General features: G+C 45.8%; 1 protein-coding gene across 3 annotated transcripts in view; it reads left to right on the top strand.

The window, feature by feature from the left end:
- The first annotated feature begins 828 nt into the window (after positions 1-828).
- IFT172 (intraflagellar transport 172) overlaps positions 829-23854 on the top strand; it is a 33937-nt gene continuing 10911 nt past the window's right edge. For 2 of the 3 annotated variants that reach the window (XM_045884303.2, XM_045884301.2), the window contains exons 1-26: positions 829-1028; positions 3930-4073; positions 4298-4410; positions 4853-4892; positions 5186-5251; positions 5459-5538; positions 5733-5820; positions 6704-6918; positions 8014-8137; positions 8749-8844; positions 10268-10429; positions 10793-10846; positions 11093-11196; positions 11583-11668; positions 14564-14676; positions 15516-15683; positions 18876-19012; positions 19180-19287; positions 20632-20716; positions 21019-21111; positions 21616-21693; positions 21920-22168; positions 22334-22412; positions 22591-22711; positions 22887-23031; positions 23529-23618. In XM_045884303.2, the coding sequence (XP_045740259.1) occupies positions 990-1028; positions 3930-4073; positions 4298-4410; positions 4853-4892; positions 5186-5251; positions 5459-5538; positions 5733-5820; positions 6704-6918; positions 8014-8137; positions 8749-8844; positions 10268-10429; positions 10793-10846; positions 11093-11196; positions 11583-11668; positions 14564-14676; positions 15516-15683; positions 18876-19012; positions 19180-19287; positions 20632-20716; positions 21019-21111; positions 21616-21693; positions 21920-22168; positions 22334-22412; positions 22591-22711; positions 22887-23031; positions 23529-23618 (2877 nt within the window). In that variant the 5' untranslated portion in view covers positions 829-989. The remainder of the gene's footprint in view (positions 1029-3929; positions 4074-4297; positions 4411-4852; positions 4893-5185; positions 5252-5458; positions 5539-5732; positions 5821-6703; positions 6919-8013; positions 8138-8748; positions 8845-10267; positions 10430-10792; positions 10847-11092; positions 11197-11582; positions 11669-14563; positions 14677-15515; positions 15684-18875; positions 19013-19179; positions 19288-20631; positions 20717-21018; positions 21112-21615; positions 21694-21919; positions 22169-22333; positions 22413-22590; positions 22712-22886; positions 23032-23528; positions 23619-23854) is intronic. The other variant, XM_045884302.2, reaches the window with a different exon arrangement.

The raw sequence follows: 23854 nt of genomic DNA, 5'->3' as shown, positions 1-23854 counted from the left end.
ACCCCAATCCAAACAGATCAATAAGTCAATATCCTTGTTACTTAACCAAGCTCCAACCCCAGGTATCACAAGACTTAACCCTACCCTATCAGGTGAGCCAAACTCAGGTTTGCCCTCTGCCCTGAACCATAAAAGCATCCCGATCTGGGCAGCAGTCTTTAACCCACTGCTACCCGATTCTGAAGTAGTACCTCTCACTGGCCACTGGTTCCGAAACACTCATCTCTCAGACTCTGGACACTTCAGTTCTTGGGATGGAAGCGGCATGGGGTACAGAAGCATGGCATGGAGATCGGGAGCTAAGAGTTCAGAACGAATAAACGCACCAGCTCTGGGTTGAATCCCATTTACATCCTTTACTGACTGTTAGTTTGGGTAAGTGACCCCTCTAATCCTGAGTCTTCTGGTATGTAAAATGGGACTAATAATGCCATCCCTTTCAAAAGGTGTCTTTGGGATTAAATGAGAGCGCATATACGACCCTTTGCACAGTACCTGGCAGACGCATACTGAGTATTCAGTTAGCTATCATTATTAGCTTTGTGATCCCGTGCAAATCGTATAACCTATTTGGGTTCAATTCCGTCCGCTGCAAAACGTATGAAAGCAACTGCCCTGCTTTCCTCCAGGGTTGAGAATTAAAAGGACGAACCTAGCCACACTTTACTCGCCTCAGGGCGCGAGAAAGACCGCGCTTACGTAGGACCTCGAGTTTGCGGAGGGCTTGTGGGCGTGGCTCGAGCTTGGGTTTGCAGACAAAGACACGATTGGTTGAGGAGAGGATGCCCTCTCGGTGTCCCGCCCTAGACCTCACCGCGCTTGCGCACGTCCTGTTTGCTTCGCAGCGAAGCTACGTGATGACCTTGCGGAGTGTGTTGCGCTCTGGTCGCGTCTGCGTCAGCGGCAGTCGCTGCAGCTGCGTGGCGCGTTGTCCAGGTAACCACGGGAGTTGTCGCTGACTGGTGGCATCTGAGAGACGGGTGTTCGTCATGCAGTTGAAGCACCTGAGAACCCTGCTGAGCCCTCAGGTGAGGAGTTGCGTGCCTCTTCCCAACCCCGCCCGCCTTAACGTTCCAAGAAAAGTGAGGGAACGGAAATTTCATGATGTTGAGCGCCTCCTGTTATGCGGAAGACTGAAGGCTCTAGCGATGATGGGACTCTGCTCGGTCGATAGTGTGCAGTAGTTGAGACGGACCGCTAACCGCGGTAGCTTTCATCCCGTCTCTTTTAACATCAGTTGTGTACGAGGCCCCGTGCTGGGCGCACATGTAAACAACGAACCTAAGTCTGCACCCGAATAAACAAGCGCTTTAGGTGCAAGCCCCAAAAAGGGAGTGCAGAAGACCTCACGTTCGTTCTGATGATGAAGATCTCAGATTCAGAAGAGGCTGGGCACTAAAGAAAGGCTGGGTTTTGGAGCTCGGAGACCAGCGTTCCAAGTCCTAGTGCCAGCTCTACTTTAAATAAATGATCCAATACCGCTGATTTTAGCCCTTGTCACACAATCTCTCTGAGCGCTCACCCAACTACTTCATTTGGAAAATGGGAGTAACAATAATAGCAACCTGAGAGGGTTTGGAGGAAGAGTTAAAGGAAGTAATGTACACAAAGGCCTTTGCGAACTGAAAAGCAGTGTAAAAACTGATAGACAAGGGAGGAGAACATTCAAAATTCAAAGGACAAATTCATACAAAGCTAATGACAATATCTGCCATAGTGAATGTTTCATGCGTAAGTTAAGTAGTTAGGATTGGGGTTTGTGGAGTCAGACATGTGGATTTAAATCTTGGTTCTGCCACTTATAAACTGTGTGTGTAAACTTGAGCAAATTACTTAACTTTTCTGAACCTCAGGTTCCCCATTTGTAAAATATGCATAATAATGGCATCTGTCCCTGCGTTATGAGGTAAAAGGAGAATGCATATCGAGCACTTATCAAAATGCCTAGTCTATGGTAAGATCTTGTTAAAGGTTAGCTTTTACTATTCTATTCCCTACCCCATTTAATCCTCATGACAGTGCTGTGAGGAAGGCTTCACAGAGGATGTGGCATTAGGAGAATAGAGGGAAATTAGAACAAAAGAGAGATGTGCTCATTGCTCAGTTAACTGCCCCTGAAACTGTAATTTAAAAATTCCTTTACCCTAATGGAATAATTGGAAATGAAAACCTCCTTCAGTCTTTCAAAATAAGATGTCATGAGGCAGGGAAGGGCGAATGCCCATGATGGGCAAAATGATGAAGGAAGATGATGAACAGTGGTTATTGATGGAGCCCTCAGCCCTTCAAACCTAATTTAATCAAGAGTTGGAGGGTGGTAAAGGTGGTGGTATGGCTATTTTCTGACTCTGAGGATTTTGATGAAAAAAAAAGAGGGCTTTTTTTTTTTTTTTTTTTTTTTTTAAACTTCTGACTTTGGAGGTAGGTGGGTTAGGAGTGAAAAGTAACAAAGTTTGAAACCAGAGCTTTAGAGCCCAAGTAATTAAATCACACAATTGGAGCAGAAGCTAAATGTTTTATTTCAAGGAGGGAAGTCCTTAGTGCAGAACCATTGAGGACAAGGGCTGGTGGTGGACAGATGTGGAAAGAATAATTCATTGGGAGACAACCACTTCTAAATTGGGCTTCTGAGCAGTGCATAATTTTGGGGGGAAAAAAATAAAAAAAAACTAACCAGGTGGCATTTTCATCCTAAGTCTCAACTCTGATTGTCTTACTCCCCATTCCGGAGCTTTCACTGTCTCTCCCTTTCCTACCAAATAAGCCCAAATTCCTTGGCCAAATTTCACAGATCTTTCTTGAGCTGGCCTCACTGTTTTTCCTGCCTTACCTCCTCTGTTCTGTTTGCAAGGTAGTTTCAGCTAAATTAAATCACTGTTTCTTGACCAGACTTGCCTTTGCTCATGTAATTCCTTCTACCTCGGATAAGTCCCCCCATTTAACTGCATCCATTCTTCAAAGCTTAAAGTTGATCAGTTAAACATAAAATTATCTCGGGCTTCTCCAAACTATTATCATGCTTTGTATGTGCCTTTCTAATGGGATTTTTCCTGTTTTTGTACCATCTTATTAGCCTGGGGCAGGGACCATATTTTGCTCTTTGTCTCCCTCTCAGCCCTTGGCCATGTGCCTTTCTCAATAAGGTATTCAAAAAATATTGAATGAATGGCTAAAGACCAAAACCTATTTAAAAAAAACTTATCAGGGGCGCCTGGGTGGCTCAGTTGGTTAAGCGACTGCCTTCGGCTCAGGTTATGATCCTGGAGTCCCTGGATCGAGTCCCGCATTGGGCTCCCTGCTCAGCAGGGAGTCTGCTTCTCCCTCTGACCCTCTCATGCTCTCTCTCTCTATCTCATTCTCTCTCTCAAATGAATAAATAAAATCTTAAAAAAAAACAAAAACTTATCAGACCAATTGAATTTATTTCAGTCGCAGTCCTGGGATATGAGGGAGCAAGGCCATTGCAGGGGCACATTGGTACAGTTGATTCAGCAAGTCACCTCTTAGTGTATTTGCATTATGGGTTTCTAAAGCACCTTGTTCTCCTGGTCCAGGGTTTTATAGCCTTGGAGACCAGGATACATCACAGACATCTCTTTGTTTTAAGGACTATCATGGGGGAAATTGACCAAAGTCACACTAGAACTAAAGGAACTAGAAATGCTTTTGTCATTCTATTTTTTTTTAAGATTATTTATTTATTTATTTGAGAGAGAGAGAATGAGAGAGAGCACATGAGAGGGGGGAGGGTCAGAGGGAGAAGCAGACTTCCTGCCGAGCAGGGAGCCCGATGCGGGACTCGATCCAGGGACTCCAGGATCATGACCTGAGCCGAAGGCAGTCGCTTAACCAACTGAGCCACCCAGGCGCCCGCTTTTGTCATTCTAGATGAACACCTGGGTTTATTTTTGCCCCCACTGCCTCTGCAGGATGGAGCTGCAAAGGTGACCTGCATGGCTTGGTCCCAGAACAATGCCAAATTTGCTGTCTGCACAGTGGACCGAGTGGTGTTGCTATACGATGAGCATGGGGAGCGGAGAGATAAATTCTCCACCAAACCAGCTGACATGAAGGTGAAGAGAGTACTCTGTGTGTACTTAATCTGTTGATGGGGCCTCATGAATCTGGAAAACTTCTTAACCAACTTCCCCAGCCATCGGCATAGGAAATGGCCTGGCCCTTCTTTTCTCAGGATAAATCCCTCAAACTCATTACAGTCACACATACACCTTTTCTTCTCTTCTCTCTTTCATGTGTACTCATTACCTCTTTTTCTTTTCTTTCTTTTAACTCCTAGTATGGCAGGAAGAGCTATATGGTGAAAGGCATGGCTTTTTCTCCTGATTCCACTAAAATTGCCATAGGACAGACCGACAACATCATCTATGTGTACAAGATTGGAGAAGATTGGTGAGGATAGAGACTGGGAGATGGGGTGACCTGGAAAAGAAGGGGAAGGCAGGAAGAAATGCCTCCCTGGGAAAGAGGGAGTAGAGAAGATGATGGTCCAGGCTGGGACATGGAAGGCAAAGGCCTTCCAGAGTCTGATGCTGCTTCTTTACCTTTGCCTGCCCTATGTGTTCTGAGATCCCATCCCCGGTGGAATCAGCCTAAGGTCAACATGAGACCCTTTGAGGTTCTGGGGAGCCCTTGGTGATACAGCATCTTTGTTACTGTTCCAAAGCTGTTCAGGCTCCGTTTTATGCCTCTTTTCAGGGCTCCTGTGGAATGGTAGGAAACACTAGAGGGGGCGGGGAAGGTATCTGCTCTTTCTTCCCTTCTCCCAGCATCATGCGTGACAATTTATTTATGAAAGTGTTTTTAATATGCTTTCTCTCCTTTTATTTGGCAGGGGTGACAAGAAAGTCATCTGTAACAAATTCATCCAGACGGTAAACTTCAGACCTGTCTCTGGGAGATTAGGATGAACAAACATGTATCAATATATCTACTTACAAATGTAACCAGGAGTTGCATTTTTTAACATGTGAATCCGACCTTTCCAACTGCAAGGATGGTGCTGCTTTGCTGCTCATCCTCATCTCCTTTCCTTCTTGAGCCCAGTCGTGTCCTCTCTTCTGCTATAGGCAACTGGGGTGGTGGCCTGTGGCGGGGGATTCAGTTTGTTATAAATGTGCTAGGCTACATGGACAGGGTTATCCTTTTCATGATTTCCTCTTTACAGAGTGCTGTCACGTGTCTGCAGTGGCCAGCAGAGTACATCATTGTCTTTGGACTGGCTGAAGGGAAGGTAAAGTAGGAAGAGAAACACAGGAGAGGTTGTGGGTGGGGATAATGGTTCTGGAGAGAGAAATGTGGTTAAACTTCTCCCTTAGGGTCAAATTGTATGTTGGGGGAGAAAACAGAAGGACCAGTTTTTTGTTATTTCTCTTTCCTTAGAATCTGGGTGGGATTGAAAGTAGCTTAACCAGACTTGTATCCATTTTCCCATTTTCAGGTTCGTTTAGCAAACACTAAAACTAATAAATCATCTACCATCTATGGGACAGACTCTTATGTGGTATCACTGACGACAAAGTGAGTAAGGAAGAACATATCCCAGGAGCTTGGAAATGTAGGAAGAAGCGATGGGGATATCGGGACTGGGAGACCATAATATGGAAGATGGGGCGGACTGGTAGCAGGGAGCCCAGGTAGGGTAATGTTTGACAGAGAAGGGGGATTTCTTGGTGAGACAGAATAATCTCTTTCCTCCTCTTCCCCTTTTATAGTTGCTCTGGAAAAGGAATTCTCTCTGGTCATGCAGATGGTACCATTGTTAGGTATTTCTTTGATGATGAAGGCTCTGGAGAGTCACAGGTATGACTAACGGATGCTGTGGGATGGGGGTAAGGAAACCCAAAATCCCTGCTAGAGGAGGTTGAACGTTAAGATTGAGGTGCATGGGGGAGGTGGCTAAAGGAGACAGAGAGAAAGAGAGGCACATTTGGATGCAGCCACAGAGAGAATTTGTATTAAGGCCAGAGCTTAATATTTGTGGGCAAGGGGAAATCAAGTGGAAAGGATTCTGAGAGTAAGGGAAAGTGAAAATTATTCTCATCTATGTAAAAAGTATATTTATGTGTATAAATTCATGGGAAAAAAGTCATTTGCTCTCAAGAGGGAAAAGGGAAAAAGGTGGGAGATAAAAGGAATGTTCATGTTTTACTTTGTATAATTCTCTATTGTTTGAATAACTTACGTTAAGAATTACTTGTATAGGGGCACCTGGCTGGCTCAGTTAGTGGAGCATGCGACTCTTGATCTCAGGGTTATGACTTCAAGCCCCACGCTGGGTGTAGAGATTACTTAAATAACTAAGACTGTAAAAAAAGAATTACTCATGTAATAATTAAATTTATTTACTCTAAAAAGAAAGAGTCTCATGCTCCCTGTGGGCCTACCCAGGGTTAGTTAATGTGTAGGATTATTAAAGAACTCTAACATATAAGTATTTTGAGGTTTCCTCTTGAGCACAATGTCAGTAAGTGTGTACGTATGTGATACATATGTGTGTGAGAGTATAAAACAGAAAGACAGTTTGTGAAGTCCTCCAGATTAGGATGTGTTGGGGTGGGAAGATGTTGGGAGGACGATTTATAGAGTAGGATGGTCAGAGTGAGTGTGTCAGGGGCTAGAAAGGAGAAATTCCGGGCTGGAGGTGTCAGAGTCAGAGTGATTGAAACCCTCTATTCTGTCTTAGGGGAAGTTGGTTAACCACCCATGCCCACCCTATGCCTTGGCTTGGGCAACCAACAGCATTGTGGCTGCAGGCTGTGATCGGAGAATTGTGGCCTATGGAAAGGAAGGCCATGTGCTACAAACTTTTGATTACAGCCGTAACCCTCAGGAGCGGGAGTTCACCACAGCTGCCGCAAGTCCTGGGGGCCAGTCTGTTGTGTTGGGAAGTTATGACAGGTGGGTCCCTCTCCACGTGCATCTTCTGCCTACTTTCCCTGTGTACACTCTGCTGTAGCCCAGTTAATCTCAAGCAGAGTGGGAGGCTGGATGAGAAGCACGTATATGTTGAAAGAGATCCTCAGGTGTTTTGTTTTTTGTTTTTTGTTTTTTTTAAGATTTTATTTATTTATTTGAGAGAGAGAATGAGACAGAGAGCATGAGAGGGGGGAGGGTCAGAGAGAGAGGCAGACTCCCTGCTGAGCAGGGAGCCCGACGTGGGACTCGATCCAGGGACTCCAGGATCATGACCTGAGCTGAAGGCAGTCGCTTAACCAACTGAGCCACCCAGGCGCCCAGAGATCCTCAGGTTTTAATTCACACACTTCCCTTTTCCTGCTCCCACCATCCGTTGACACCAGGATTTTGTGTCTCCGTGCCTCTCCCTGGGACTCCACAGTGGAATTCATCTCCACTCTCTTTGTATTACCATTGCTTCTTTTCAGACCACTGGCTTAGTGTTTGTCACATTATATTACACTTTGGTTTTTATAGCTATCTGGCTAAATTGAAACGCCCTTGAGAAGAGGGCCTATTCATTTTGTTTTAATCTCCATTGCCTAAAGTAGCATGTAGTACATAATATATGCTTAAGTGTTTGGTGAATGAATGGATGAATGGAGGGATGGATGGATGATGGAACAGTAAATAAACAGCTAGGACCCGGGTCCCCTCATGTCAGCTTTGTCAGCCCTGTCCTTGTATCCCCTTCAATCTCATGTGGGTCTCTTCCTTCCTTTTTCTCTGTTTTCTACCATTTCTCTTTTCTTTTTCCTTATTTCTCTATTGCTAACAGCTCATTTTTCTCACCAGTCATGATCTCCTTTTGTTTTCTCCACTCCCATCACTCTCACCCCATTTTACTTTTGGCTTGATTTTTCCAACTTCCTTCCTTTGAATCTTTTTGTCCTCTCCTATGAGATTCCCTAGGTTGTGTGTTCTCTTTTACTTCCTTTCTTCTCTAATACAGCAAAACTCATTGCCCTCAGTTCCCCACCCATTTCCATTCTTTTGCTCAGCCTCCATCTCTTCTAAAAGCCACCTACTTAATTTCAGACTTAGGGTGCTCAACTGGAGCCCTCGAAGAAGCATCTGGGAAGAGGCAAAGCCCAAGGAGATTGCCAACTTATACACCGTCACTGCCTTGGCCTGGAAACGGGACGGCTCACGACTCTGTGCGGTGTGTTTTACTAGTAATCCCTTTCTGCATGGGTGACTTTCTCCAAACTAGGAAAAATCCAGCCTTATCCTAAAGCACTGTCCCCTGAAACTAGAGTGTCTCTTCCCTTTTGACTCCAACCTAAAAATACGACGTTAAAGGGGCGCCTGGGTGGCTCAGTTGGTTAAGCGACTGCCTTCGGCTCAGGTCATGATCCTGGAGTCCCTGGATCGAGTCCCGCATCGGGCTCCCTGCTCGGCAGGGAGCCTGCTTCTGCCTCTGACCCTCCCCCCTCTCATGTGCTCTCTCTCTCTCATTCTCTCTGTCTCAAATAAATAAATAAAATCTTTAAAAAAAAAAAAAATACGACGTTAAAGGCAGGAAGGAGAAATTCGCACTTTATTGGAAGCCGAAAGAGACAAAGAATTCTGTAGGCAGGGCTCATTTCTCCCTTTCATCCCATCACTATCCTTGAGTCCTGTGATTGCCACCTCTTTCCATCTGGTACTTCCCAAAACTGCCAGCCCTTTTACTGCCAGCTCTTCTCTAGATTCTAGAACCGAGGTTTTGAGGGTGTCTCTAGATATCCTCCCCATGCCTGTTACCTTTTATGCTGTCGCTTTCCCTCCTAGGGCACACTCTGTGGTGGAGTGGAACAGTTTGACTGCTGCCTCCGGAGGAGCATTTACAAGAATAAGTTTGAGTTGACATATGTGGGACCTAGCCAGGTAAGCAGCTGATAGCCTGCTGCACCAAGATCTTGCCAGCGCTCATTCATCCTTGTGATGCTTTCCTACCTTGTGGACACAGCCACAGTGTCAAATTTAACCCCTGGCAGAGCTGTTCTGGAGAACAGAGTGTATTGGGCAACTCTTTGGCAACTTTCCTGCTGTAGCACTTCCAGCTTATTGTAAGAAAAAATTTAAACACCAGACTTAAAGGGTACAGAGATCGCCACTTACAACGTCCTGGTTTAAAACTTCACTACCTGGGGCGCCTAGGTGGTTCAGTCAGTTAAGCGCTGGACTCTTGATTTCAGCTCAGGTCATGATCAGGCTTGTGAGATCAAGCCCCACATAGGGCTCTGCACTGGGTGTGGAGCCTGCTTAAGATACTCTCTCTCCCTCTCCCTCTGCCCCAACCCATATCCCTGTCCCTCTCTAAAACAAAACAAAACAAAAAACAAAAACAAGCAAAACAGAAAAAACTTTACTACCTATATGCTGTCAACTGGGGAGTTTAGGATTACGCGGGTGCATAACATTGCTTTAGGGCCTCTGAACTCACTGTGTATGACATTGCAAGGTAATTTCTTAGTTCCTGAGCCCACTTTTCTCTTTTATCTACCTCTGTCCTCTTTTCCTTCCATTTATTTATTATTCATTGGTCCCTTCATTCTTTCTTTTTGTCTTTTTTTCAGATTTTGTTTACTTATTTGAGAGAGAACACGCGTGCAGGAGCGGAGGGAGGGGCAGAAGGGGAGGGAGTATACTCGGAAGTGGGGCTCAACCTGGGGCTCGATCCCAGGACCCCAAGATCATGACCTGAACCGAAGGCAGATGCTTAACCAACTGAGCTACCCAGGCACCCCCTCTTTTTTTTAAGATTTTATTTTTAAGTAATCTCTACACCCAACGTGGGGCTCAAACCCACAACTGACATCAAGAATTGCATGCTCCTCTGACTGAGCCAGCCAGGCACCCCATTCTTTCATTTTCTGTCCATTCTCTATGCATGAGCACTGTTAGGTATTGAGAACACAAAGATAATTATCTGTTTTATATTGTCCCTTAATCAAGAAGATCATTCTAGCTAAGGAGACAGGTATATGAAATGACAGTATAGTACACCATGGTTAAAGTCATCACAAAGATGTTCACAAGAGGTATAGGAATGTAAAGAAAGTGGTTTTACCCCATATGTATTATGTATTATGAGCATTGAAAGAGATCATCTTTGAAAGCATTTCATAAATAGTAAAGCACTACGTGAATGTGAGGTGTCATTTTTACCAACAATAGCCTAGGCTAGGTGAGGAAACAAGATATTAGCTTTGTTTAACACTGTGGAGGTGGGCAGGGGGCACGGCATGTTCACCCCTCTTTTGGGTTGGGGAAAACCTCGGGGAGCTCAGACTTGTACCTTATCAAGGTGATTGTGAAGAACCTGTCATCGGGGACCCGAGTGGTACTCAAGTCACACTATGGCTATGAAGTGGAAGAGGTGAAAATCCTGGGAAAGGAACGTTACCTGGTGGCCCACACATCAGACACGCTGCTGCTGGGGGACCTGAACACTAATCGCCTTAGTGAGGTAGGAACCACAGATGGGGTGGGGGGGAATGGAGCATCTTGAGTTGCTACTTCAGGGGAGCCAGGTCCCTAGGGGGAAGATCTCTGAGGAAAGCTCTAACATGCTGGTGTTGGGGAGTTGGTGGACCTGGGAGTGAGACCCCAGAGGTTTAGAATCCTGGAATGTGAACCCCCACTGTTGGACTGTTTTTACACCATCTCTCAGAAACCTAGAAACCTAGGGCAGAATCTGACGTAGCACCTCTTTTGTGCAACATCAAGGCCTTCCTAAAGTCAATCTCTCTGCCTCCTACCCTGTCCTTCTTTCAGCGTTGTCTTGGATACTTATCCACATTGTTCCTTATGTCTTCTCCCTCCTTTACAGGTAGCTTGGCAGGGATCTGGTGGCAATGAGAAGTATTTCTTTGAAAATGAAAATGTGAGTAGAGCTTGATTAACCATCATCATCTCAGTAAGCCTCCTTCTAGCTCCTATGTTGGAAGGATGGCAAGTGGCAAGGGGTTGAGGAGAGAGCAGATAAAGAAGGGAGAGTGAGATAGGCACAGGAACAGAATAAAGAGAAAAGTGAGAGTCACTTTGCACTGACAGGACACCTCCATTTGCTACTGTTGGTCTCTTTCTTCATGCAAACTTCCCACCACGTGACAGTTCCATTCATCCCCAGGTGTGCATGATCTTCAATGCTGGAGAGCTAACCCTGGTGGAATATGGGAGTAATGATACCCTGGGTTCTGTACGTACTGAATTCATGAACCCCCACCTCATCAGGTAACCCAACAAGGTTCTCTAAATTTTTTTTTTTTAAAGAGTTTTTATTTATTTATTTGAGAGAGAGAGAATGAGAGAGAGCACATGAGAGGGGGGAGGGTCAGAGGGAGAAGCAGGCTCCCTGCCGAGCAGGGAGCCCAATGCGGGACTCGATCCAGGGACTCCAGGATCATGACCTGAGCCGAAGGCAGTCGCTTAACCAACTGAGCCACCCAGGCGCCCGGTTCTCTAAATTTTTGAAACCCCAAAGAATTCCTTTTTAACTTCTAACTCCTGTATCCTCAAGATTAATCTAAAAACCTCATCCCATATGGTACTTCAGGGCCCTTGATAAACATCTCGATGGCCCAAGCTCATTCTGCCTTACTTCACCCTTCATGTTTCAGTGTCCGTATTAATGAGAGGCGTCAACGAGGAATGGAAGACAATAAGAAATTGGCTTATCTTGTTGATATTAAGACTATTGCTATAGGTGAGTAAAACTCTCTCATAATTCTGATAACAAAACAGATGTTTATAGTACGCTTCCATGTCCCAGGATTGTGTATGGTGGAGAATCCAGGAATCCAAGAGGCACCAGGTAAATGTGTGACCCTGCTCTTACAGAGGATGTGTGAAGTGTTCAAATCCGTGTGTGCGAGTCTGCATCTGGCTATGTAGATACAGATACAGATACACTCTTACATATATCGGCCTGTCCATATAATTATTTGTGTTCTCTGGGCATGTATCTTGGGGCTGGAAATTGTGAATTGTAGAGAGGAACCATTAGTAAATTTATGAATTTTCCTCTTTAGACTTCATAGGATAATGGACTATTTGAACCGAGAGGGGACTTATTTTCTGTAGTTTGTCATTAGTAGCCACTGATGACAAACTTTATTTGAATTTCACAAGTGTTCACATAAATAAATAAATCTTATTTTATATATTAATAGTTAACTCTGTATCATGAAATGTTTCAAGCAGAGAAAAATGTATATAGAATAGCATAGTATTCCCTACAAAGTATAGAGAATAGTATATCCGTATAGTGTAGTTTGTTAAGAACAAGGGTCTGGAGTCAAACCTCCCAACTTCTGCAATTATACCCATGTGGTCTTAGGTAAGTGTCTTAACCTTTCTGTATCTCAATTCCCTCATCCACAAAATGGGGATAAAAATAGTACCTACCTTATATGAAAAGCACTTAGACTAATGTCTGGCACATAATAAGCACTTAATAAATGTTAGCTATTAATAATACTATTATTAGTTGCATATTCATACCTAGTTCTATCATGTCCTGACCTTTCATATATTTACTTTGGATCTTTTATCTCTCCTCTTACTGAGGGACGTTTAAGTTGTTGGTTTTTCACTGTTTCCAGTGTTTCGGTTCTCTAAGGTTTATACCTAGAGTGGAACTGCTGAATCATAGAAGAGGTACATCTGCAACTTCACTAAATATTTCCAAATTGCTCTCCAAAGAGATTGTACCAATTTACATTCCCACCAGCAGTTAGAGGTCCCAGTGTTCTGCATCCTCTGCAATACTTGAAATTGCTTGACTTCATAATTTGGCTCACTCTGACGTATGTGAAATAATATCTCATCATATTAGTTTTTGTTTGTTCATTTGTTTATTGGCCGCTTGGATTTCTTCTGCTGCTTATTGCCAGTTCTTATCCCTTGCCTATTTTTAAAATCAGGCTGTCTTTTCCTTATTGACTTAAAGGAGTTCTCTGTATGTGTGTATCTAGCCTTTGATGGTCATTTGTATTGCGGATATTTTGTCTCAGCCTCTTTTAGTGTTCAGACATTTTTAATTTTAATGTAGTTCATTTAATCACTTTTAAGTAGGTTTGTAATTTTTGAGGTCTCATTTAAGAAGTTTCCCTGGGGCACCTGGCTGGCTCAGTCAGAGGAGCATGCGACTCTTGATCTCAGGGTCATGAGTTTGAGCCCCAAGTTGGGTGTAGAGATTACGTAAATAAATAAAACTTTAAAAAAAGAAAAAGTTTCCTACTCCCTCTTATATCTTAATATTTTTAAAGTTTGCTTTTTATCTGGAATTTTTGTGCATAATGTGGGTATGGATCATATTTAATTTTTTTCCGTATTTAACAACTTACTGGAAATCCATTCTGTGCTCACTAATTTGTCATGTCACCTCTTATCAATCAAGTTTCCAAATACATATGGGTCTATTCTTAGGTTACTTTTACATTTCATGAGTTTTATATTTCATATCAGATTGCTGAGCTCAGAAATGTAAGTGTCTGTAATGGAAATAATAAAGTCTGGTGGCCCGTGCTCCAGTGGCAATAATGAGCTGTGAGACTTTGGACAAGTCACTACACTCCATAGGGCTCATCTTCAATAGTATATAAAATGACAGAATTCTTCTCTTAACCTTTTTTGGTTACCGGCCCCTTTCAATGTCTAATTAAAATCATAGATCATATCCCAGAAGAAAATACATAAACATATACTTTTGTATATAATTTCAGGGTGTTCACAGAAATAGGGTCCCCACAGTTCTAGTATTCTATGATTCTACTTATAATTCGGGACATTAAAACATGGCTTTATCATTTTGCTTTTTAATTAAAGGAAATTTCATTTTTAAGTTGGTCTTCCCAGTTGTAGACATTAGCTGGCGTTTGGTCTTTAGCTTCAGCACGTATGACAAAGGTAGGACATTGCGCATTGGTAACGTATACAAATGAGAGTTGTGAATGGGCTGTGTTCAAGAGACTCCCTGAAAGCATCCTAGCCAATCCAAAGTGGTCTAAGTGTGAGCATATCTTATATTTTCAACAAAATTCATACCAAACTGAAATACACATCCTCAGCACACTCAGCCTAACTTTAGTCAGAGGTTCCTCCTGTTTGGTCTGTGTGCTTTCTCCACTGTTTGCCCCTCGTGCTCTGACATCATAGGCACTCAAAGTGCAGGTAACTCCTTGGAGCAGATATGTTCATCAAGGTCATTTCATCCATCAGCTTTCTCTCAGGGGTGTGCTGGAATTGGGGCTCTTCCTTAATGTGCTCAGTGCTGCCTTCCAGAGGATTTCGTGAGTAACGGAAGCCAGTTGCTCTGATCTGTTCTGACCTGCTATGAGACAACCCCAAGAGTCCCAGAGAGGAATCACATTTCTTGATGGACCTAGACCTTTTGAGTTAACTACAGAGTTAAACAAAACCTCTACAGTTTTAGTAGAAATCTAGTATTGTAAGCATCTTAGCAAAATTATGTCGTATTCCTCATACTCTAGACTGAGCCCAACATATGATTGAAGGCAAGACTTGGGCAGCCGGCCTCGTGGCCTGTATATGATTATGTGGAATCTGTCTCCTTAACCCTGTCTCCTTTACTTTGTAGTGGATCTGATTGGTGGCTACAACATTGGCACCATCAGCCACGAGAGCCGTGTGGATTGGCTGGAACTTAATGAAACTGGGCATAAGCTTCTATTCAGGGACCGGAAACTTCGTGTAAGGCCTTAGCCATTGAGTCATCCGTACAGGATGTGGTACTTAGTACCTACTACCAGAGATTGCGGGGGGGCGGGGGGGGCAGGATGGGACATAATTTCTTGGTGTGCTATGCCTTTAACATAGCAAAAGGCACAGAAGAATCAACACTGTGTCTGCTGTCATAGCCCATCCTGTATTACCTCTAAGGAGATGGTATCACGATGGCACCAGAGTCAAGAGGGGAGTTTGGGAGCTGATTTCTCTTTTACTATTCACAAGTCTCTGCCCTCATGAAACTGCCTCACCCCCACATGCCTAGCTGGCCTTTACCCACACCTGTTCCAGTGTTCCTCAGCTACACTTACCTGACAGCATAAAAGCTGGCCTGAGGACAGTCTCCCCCAAGCCCCTTATTGACTCTGATCTCAATATGGTATCACCAAAGAGCTCAGCCTCAAGGGCAAAGAGACTATCTGGTGATTTTTCATTTCATTTTCATTGTGATGTGAAAGCCACACCGCAAATTTCCAGACCATTTAATGTGCCTGGTGGCCTTACTTTTGTAATCCAGTCTGGCAGCTCTGGCCCAGAGTTACTCTAAGGATGAAAGTCTGACCTTCACCTAACTTAAATTTCTGGGTGTAGCTCTTTGCTCACTTGGTCATCTCTTACTGGCCAGAGTCAGGATATACCAAGTCAACATAAACTTCAAGTGTTGATGGTTGGTAAGCTTTGAAATTCAGTATCTGCCTGACTGGTGGGTCAGTTGGCCACATTTCACCATTAGAGAAATGGTCAAGATCAGAAGACACCCCATAGCCCCTTCTAATTGTGCTGTCTACCTCTTCTTTCTTCAGTTACATCTATACGATATTGAAAGCTGCGCTAAGACAATGATCCTCAACTTCTGCTCCTACGTGCAGTGGGTTCCAGGAAGTGATGTGCTGGTAGCTCAGAACCGAAACAGCTTGTGTGTGTGGTACAACATTGAGGCACCTGAGAGGGTCACCACGTCCTCTATTAGGGTACGTCGGCACCAGGGTACCTCAGACAAAGTGGCAAACTCATCAGTTAGGGCCCTGAGGAAGCTCCAGCGGTTATTTGGTTTTCTCTGTCCCACCACCTATCATGTCTGTGATAGAGTTGGCAAGTAAAGCTTCGATCCTTCCCCACAATGGCCTAGGTCCCAAAACCATCCTTGTTCAGATTCCTGACACTGTATTAGGTCCTTGGAACGTGCCTCTCTGTTACAGTGGCCCTGGGAATTCACCAGGTCATAGTGAGTTCTCTTAATCTGGAAGAGCACCCCTAGGAGGGGCCGTTCTGTGTCAGTTCCTGTGTGTGGATTCTCTGTTGTAAGCCATTCAGAGCTCCTTTTTTATCAGACTGAAAATCAGCCACTCTCCTATCCTGCCGGCATCACGTACATTCCAGTGATCTTCCAAAATCTGGGAGGATCCCGTGCAAACAAGAGAGGCCCCTGTGCTAGGGTAGGATGACTGGTGTGGGTAGAGAGCACAGGATAGTTTCTTTTTTTTTTTTTTTTTTAAAGATTTTATTTATTTATCTGAGACAGAGAGAATGAGAGAGACAGAGAGCACATGAGAGGGGGGAGGGTCAGAGGGAGAAGCAGACTCCCTGCCGAGCAGGGAGCCCGATGCGGGACTCGATCCAGGGACTCCAGGATCATGACCTGAGCCGAAGGCAGTCGCTTAACCAACTGAGCCACCCAGGCGCCCAGGATAGTTTCTTTTGGTCCTTTTTCTATATCTCTTTTTCCTCCTCTCTTACCTCATTTTAGACTAATTAAGTTTGGGTTTGGGGGTTGTTTTGTCCTTTTTTAAAACACCATTTTTCACTTTTTTGCTTTGGAGGTTATACATTTGATTCCTATAGTGATTACCCTCTGAAGTTTACCATTTCCTTAAATTAATAGTCTCAAGTTATTTAGCATCAGATCCCCCGGCAGATGATACAAGGACCTTAACTTTGATTACGTCCCCTTTACCATTATTGTCCAGTGTTTTGTTATCCCCAAAGCGAGACATTATTCTTATACACAGCCAGAATTTGTTTACATTTCCCATCATGGTGCCAGTTTCTCTGTTCACTTTTTCTTTTTGCATTGCTGATCTTCCCTCTGGAGTTATTTTTCTTCTCCTTGAGGGAAAGTGTTTTAAAGATAAATGCTCAGTTTCTGAAAATTACTGAAATGGAATTATCTGAAAATGTTTTTATTTGGCCTGTTCTTGAAAGATACTTGGACTCCGTTCCCATTTCTAGATTGACAGTTTTTCTTAGACTTTCACATATACTGTCCCATTGACTGACTTCTTTAGTTCTGAGTTTATTAACAGCCCCTTCTGTTGTCTTGTTGTTGTTTTTTTTAAGATTTTATTTATTTGAGAGAGCAGGAGCAGGGGGAGGGGCAGAGGGAGAAGCAGACTCCCCACTGAGCAGGGAGGGATGTGGGGCTCAGTCCCATAACTGGGATCATGACCAGAGCCTAAGGCAGACACTTACCCAACTGAGCCACCCAGGTGCCCTGTCTTGTTGCTTTTAAAGTCTTCTTTTTCGGGTGCCTGGGTGGCTCAGATGGTTAGGCGTCTGCCTTCGGCTCAGGTCATGATCCCAGGGTCTTGGGATCGAGTCCCATATCGGGCTCCCGGCTCGGCGGGGAGCCTGCTTCTCCCTCTGACCCTCTCCCCTCTCATGCTGTTTCTCTCTCGCTTGCTCTCTAAAAAATAAATAAAAAATCTTTAAAAAAATAAAAATAAAAAAATAAAGTCTTCTTTTTCTTCAGCATTCGGAAGCTTCACTACAATATGTCTGCATATAAATGTCCTTTTACTTATCGTGCTTGGTGTATATGCGTGTGTGTGTGTGTATGGGGGGGGGGCGCATCTGCCAGGACACGTCATTCCTCAGCCATGAGCTCTTCAAATGTTGCTGCTTCTCTCGAACTCTCTAGTCTCACCCTCAGGATTCTAATTAGGCATGTGTTCCATTTCTTGTCCTGTCTCTGTGCCTCTGTAACCTCTTATTCTTCCTTTCTCCTTCTTGCTCCATGCTGCATTCGGGGTAATTCCTTAAGAAACATCTTGCAAGTCAGGGGTTCGCTTTCACCATTGTCTCCTCTGCTATTGAAACCACCCACTGAGTTTTTTTCACTTCAAATATTGAATTTTTCACATAATTTTATTTGGTTCTTTCTCCAGTCTGCCTGGTCATTTTCTAGTAAATGTGCTGCCGAAGTGAGTACAACCTGGCTATTTTTTGTAGTCTCTTGTCTCTTGTTTAATTTTTCACTCCATCTTGTAGGTCTTTAAACATTTTACACTTATTTTATATTCCATAACTGTTTTTTTCATAACTGTTATTTTTAATATTGGAAATCCTTGGAGGTCCAAAAGTGCTGTAGTTATTATTTACTGCTTTATGGTGGTTAACTTATATTTTGGTACTTTTTTTTTTAATTGGGGCTCATGTTACATTGAATATAATCTTTTAGAATCTCAAGGGCCTAACATGGGCATGTTTTCCTCCAGAGATGATTAGTGTTTGCTTCTGCAGGAATCAGGCATATTAATGACTTTTGTTCCCTTTCTTAAAGAGACGATCCCAGATTTCATGACTGAGGGATTCTCAGATTCGCCCCCTCATCCTGCTGGAGGATCCCTGATTTATTCGCCCACTACTGTGTTTGCCATCAGGGAAACTGTACCCTTTCTGCTTGCTCTCCTGTTTTTTTCCTGCTCAGGTTTTAGCTTCCTTCCTTCCTTCCTTCCTTCCTTCCTTCCTTCCTTCCTTCCTCCCTCCCTCCCTCCCTCCCTCCCTCCCTCCCTCCTGTGGGAGACTAGGAAGCATGCCTAGTGATTTCTTCAGGTGAACTCAGCAACGAATGCGTTAAAAAGTACGTCCCAGGTAGAAGTTGTATTTAACAGAAGGACTCAAGCAGGAAGAAGTGGATGCACACATTGTCACTTTACCTCCAGGCATTAGTGCCGCAAAGCTCTGAGTGTACTTTAACCCGAAGGCATTAGCATAGCGAAGGAATTCATACCTGCTTGAAAGGAACTACATGTTAGGCAACCAAGGGCCGCTGTAATTCCCCCGGTGTGTGAGCGCTAGGGTTGGGTAAGGGTGGGTCTGTTCTGCAATGGAGTCAATGGAAACACTAACCTGGAATTCGGTGGGTGGGGATTGAAATTTTACAGGGCGATGTGGTAGGTCTGGAGCGGGGCGGGGGGAAGACCGAGGTGATGGTGACCGAAGGTGTGACTACGGTTGCCTACACGCTGGACGAGGGCCTGATCGAGTTTGGAACAGCCATTGATGACGGCAACTACAGCCGGTGAGGGGCTGGGCTGATACCCCGGGAGGTGGTGGGAGAGTCCGGTTCTGAGGCGGGAGGACCTCGGATGGGCCGGACAACTGGCCACGTCGCCCGCGGCTGCATCACCAGTATTCCTCTGCGTCCTGCTGACCCTGGACTCCTGCTTTCCTTCCTTCTCTCTTCAGGGCCACAGCCTTCTTGGAGACTCTGGAAATGACCCCAGAAACAGAGGCAATGTGGAAAACCTTGAGCAGACTGGCGCTCGAGGCACGGCAGCTGCACATCGCCGAGAGGTGAGGCAGACCAGAACTGAGGTGCCGGGCAGCTAGAAAGGACAGCCGCTCCTCCCAGTGCTAAGGCACCGCTCCCCTCCGGTGCCAACAGATGTCTTAGAACCCGTCCAAACATTCTTCCATCCCAGGTTATAGGAGTTCTCTTGTTTTTGCTTCCCTTTCTTGTAAGTAGGTGCCCCTCAGAGTTTTAACACCCATACCGCCCAATCTGTGTGTTGTGTATTTCCGAATGTGGTATAGGAGTATAGTTAGTAGGACAAACTCAGGACTCCAGACTCTCTGAGTTATCTTGGCTCCATTTACCAGCTTGTATAACCGTAGGTTAAGTGAACCTTTCCAAGCCTTGGGGTTTCTCGATTTCCCTTCCGTAAAGTGGGAGTAATAATAGAATTTACCCCCTAGGGCGGTCAAGAGGAACTGTGGGAGCAGTGAAGAAAGTGGGAGATTCTAAGTGCTCAGTGAACATCAACTGCTGCTGTTTTGCCAGGAGTCCTCAGCTCCCTCCTTTCTCATGCCCCCAGAGCTAGATGACCCGCTCGTCCTAGGGCCCTGACCCAGCGTCTTCAGCACATGTCCTGAAGCCCTTACTGCCCAGCCCTACTGTCTCCACCCTAGAACAGACCACACCTCTCTCTACCTGCAGTGTCCCAGAAGCCTCTTAGTCTCACTCATACTGTTCTTACACCCTACCATCCATTCAGCCCATAATGGCTGAGATCATTTTTTAAACCATAAATTAGATTGTCACTTTTTTGCTCAGAACCTTCCAGCAGCTTACTGTTCTCCTTAGTATAAGATCCATAGTCTTTGCCATGTCCTAAGGCCCTATGATATTTGGCCTCTGCTTCCTTCATATACCAGGTACCTACTTGCCCATGTCTCCAGCCACACTGGCATCCTTTGGGCCCTTTGAGCATCTCAAACTCCCTCCTGCTGTGACACCTTACACGCGGTATTCCCTCTGCCTGGAATAATTTTTTCCCATCTTGTGGAACTGACTTTTTCTTGTATTTAGGTCTTGGCTCAAATGTCAGCTCCTCAGATAGGCGTTCTCTGACTACCAACTTAACTAATCCCCTCCATTACTGTCTGTATGTACTATCACACTATTTTATTTTACTTTTCATTCTCTGAAATATCTTTGTTTGCTTACTAATTATTTGTTTCCACTAGAAAGTAAGTCCCCTGAGAGCAAGGCCCTCATCTGTCTTATCCCCTTGTGTCTCTAGTGGCAAAAACAGTGCCTGGCGCATAATCGATGCTCAGTATATATCTGCTGAGCCAACGAATTCACGATGATCCTATAGTAATACTGCTGTTACTATGATTGCTTCCATACTCTAGGTGCTTTTCTGCTTTGGGCCATGTAGCAAAAGCTCGATTCCTGCATGAAACCAATGAGATTGCAGATCAAGTGTCTCGGGAATATGCAAGTATTATCCTCCTGAATTATTCAGTCTCTCAAGCTGAGGTTTCTCTTCACGCTCCGTCCCGTGATCCCTGGCTCTCCAGCCATGGCTCGTGTGCTCTATTCTGCCCACCCCACCTCCATCCTCAAGTCAGACCACTCTGGAATTGCCTGCCAAACCTCATCCTCTAAGCCCCATGAAGGTTTTCAGCTTTCCAGTCTTTTCGCTTCCTCGTCTCTGTGGCCTTCCTGTCTAAGCTCACACAGACAGAATGGCTCCTGCAGCACCAACAGAATAAGCAGAACCTTCTTCCTCCCCACAGGGTGGAGAAGGAACAGACTTTTACCAGGTCCGAGCACGCCTAGCCATGCTGGAGAAGAACTACAAGCTGGCTGAAATGATCTTCTTGGAACAGGTGATGGGAGCAGAGGGACCAGACTGAAGAGGGGAGCAGGGCGGGAGGGGCAGTGAGGCAAACTGAGGGGAGGAAAGAGCGCTGGGAGAGAGCACTTGGAAAGGTTTATGCAGTTAACGGCACTCCTTACTTCCCCTTCTGCATTAGTCCTTACGGTTATGTCCTTCTTTCATAAATTATCTGCTGCCTCCCCCGTACTCCCGCCTGTCCTGGCGCTTCTTGCACACACAGGCAGATCCGGGTTTGTGGGGCCTGAAGCTTATACAATTTGAGGAGCCCTCTTTAAGAAAAAATGCCTTGGAAGGGGCCTATGCAGATAAGGTGCCCTGAGGCTTAAGCTGCTTCTACTTTCATAATAAATCCACCACTGCTTGTGTGTAAGTAAAGGGTGAGGCTTTCAGGCCACATGGGCTGGCATCGTAGCGAGGCTGAGGACAGCCTGCTGATTCCTGATCCTCCTGTATCTTCTTGGTGTCCCTCTTTCCCCTGCCCGGGTTCCCCTAGAATGCCGTTGAGGAGGCCATGGACATGTACCAAGAGCTGCACCGTTGGGATGAGTGTATCGCAGTGGCTCAGGCCAAGGTACTACCAGTTCTGTCTTCTCCATGGTGCTCACAGCTCGGTTCCACCAATATCAGAAGCCTCCTCTTACCAAGGAGGCTATAGGAACTGGAACAGGGTTGGGGCTGGGAGTTAGGACATTGGAGACCGGGAGGCTTTCCATTGTTACAGTGGGATTGGAGAAGCTTGGGAAGCAGCAGGGCAGGAAGGAGGGATGTGACTTCTCTTGCCTCTATTGCGTGTCCAGGGGCACCCGGCCCTGGAGAAGCTGCGCCGGGGTTACTACCAGTGGCTGATGGACACACAGCAAGAGGAGCGAGCCGGTGAACTACAGGAGAGCCAGGGGGATGGCCTAGCAGCCATCAGCCTCTACCTCAAAGCTGGGCTCCCTGCCAAAGCTGCTCGACTGGTGCTGGCCCGGGAAGAACTGCTGGCTGACACCGAGCTGGTAGAACACATCACTGCAGCCCTTATCAAGGGGGAGCTGTATGAAAGGGTAGGCCTGGCTTCCCACTCCTGTCCCTCATCGCCAGGACTCAGTGCCCCCTCCTACCCAGAGGAGGCCTGGAGTGCATGGCCCCCCCAGCACCGGTGGCTGGGCTGATCCTCGATTCTTTGTGCAGCAGGGCTAGCGTTGTAGTCACGTGCTATGTGTCAACAGGCAGGTGATCTCTTTGAGAAGATTCGAAACCCACAGCGGGCCCTGGAGTGCTACTGTAAAGGCAGCGCGTTCATGAAAGGTACTATCACCGACAGCCCAGCCTTCCCTGCACCTGTTTGTGCATCTCTTCGGGTTGACCAGCTCAGTTCTCCATTCCTCCACTTCTCACCTATTTTCCATACCCCATTTCCCTGTCTTACTTTTCCTGAGTCCCATCCCTGGAAGTCTTAGCTGAGTGCCTTCTCTGTCCCTGGCAGCGGTGGAGCTGGCTCGACTGGCATTCCCAGTGGAAGTGGTGAGACTGGAAGAGGCGTGGGGGGATCATCTGGTGCAGCAGAAGCAGCTCGATGCAGCCATTAATCACTACATTGAAGCCAGGTAGAGGGGTGCAAAGGAGATTGGGCATGAGGTCCAAGGTAATGGGGCAAGTAAGGGCGCCAAGGCCTACAACAGAGATGGCAAAATGCAGGTTGGAGTAGGCGTGAGGTGTGTCCCTGCCTCTGTCTCCCTCCCTCTTGTGCGCACACACGGATGCCTTTCCCAACTATGCCAGGTGCTCCATTAAGGCGGTGGACGCTGCCCTGGGCGCCCGTCAGTGGAAGAAAGCCATTTATATATTAGATCTCCAGGACCAGAGCACTGCATCCAAATACTACCCCCGCGTGGCCCAGCACTATGCAGCTCTGCAGGAGTATGAGGTGAGGAGAGTCCCTTCCTGGAGCCAGAAGCAACGCAGTACAGGCTAACGAGGAGAACCCAGAGCAGGGAGTGGGGGGCCCCTCACCAAATCCTTCCTTCTGGGGCCCAGCAGCACCAGCCATCTGGAGTGAGAAGAAAGCAGCTTGCTCCCCTTATTTCATGCCAGCGTGACACAGACCCCTCTCCCAGATCTATGAAGCCAGTCTCCAGCTCTCTTCCTATGTAACTCCATCAGAGTTCCAACAGAGAATTGCCTTGTGTTGCAGAAATGCAAGGTCCTTTTAAACTGCCATTGTATTGTCCCCATTCTGGTGTTTTGTTTGTTTTTTTCCAAAACAGTGGAAGGTGTGAGACACCACAGCCCTCTTTCCTTCTCTGTTGTAGACTAACAGTCTCCCTGGCTCTCCTCCGTCCCGGCTGAGGTTTGCTCTTCCCCCTGCAGGCCGCTTTAACTCTCTTGCTCTTGGCCTTCTGTATCTACCTCTCTCAACCACAGATTGCTGAGGAGCTCTACATTAAGGGAGACCGCACAAAAGATGCAATAGACATGTATACTCAGGCTGGCCGCTGGGAGCAAGCCCACAAGGTAAAGAGCGGGGTGGAATTCCTCAGAGAATTCTACCTCTCTGGGGGTGTTGCCACTTTCCCTGGGCTCTGATCTCCCCCCTTCAGCCCTTCCGTGAAAGCCGAGAAGGAGTACCAAAATAAGAGTCTGGAGAACTTTGATCCCTAGCCACAGGGAGAGGCAAGGATGAAGAGGCCCTCGTTCCCAAACCTGTAATCCCGAAGCGAGCAGAAGGGTTTGGGAGCTGGGGAGTCCCA

The sequence above is a fragment of the Mirounga angustirostris genome, unplaced genomic scaffold (genome assembly GCF_029215605.1).
Source record: "Mirounga angustirostris isolate CCGP_5_RB_7025 unplaced genomic scaffold, mMirAng1.0.hap1 SCAF_10, whole genome shotgun sequence".
Classification (NCBI taxonomy): Eukaryota; Metazoa; Chordata; class Mammalia; order Carnivora; family Phocidae; genus Mirounga; species Mirounga angustirostris.
The sequence above is the reverse complement of the archived record's forward strand: the minus strand, read 5'-3'. Positions and strand labels throughout refer to the sequence as shown.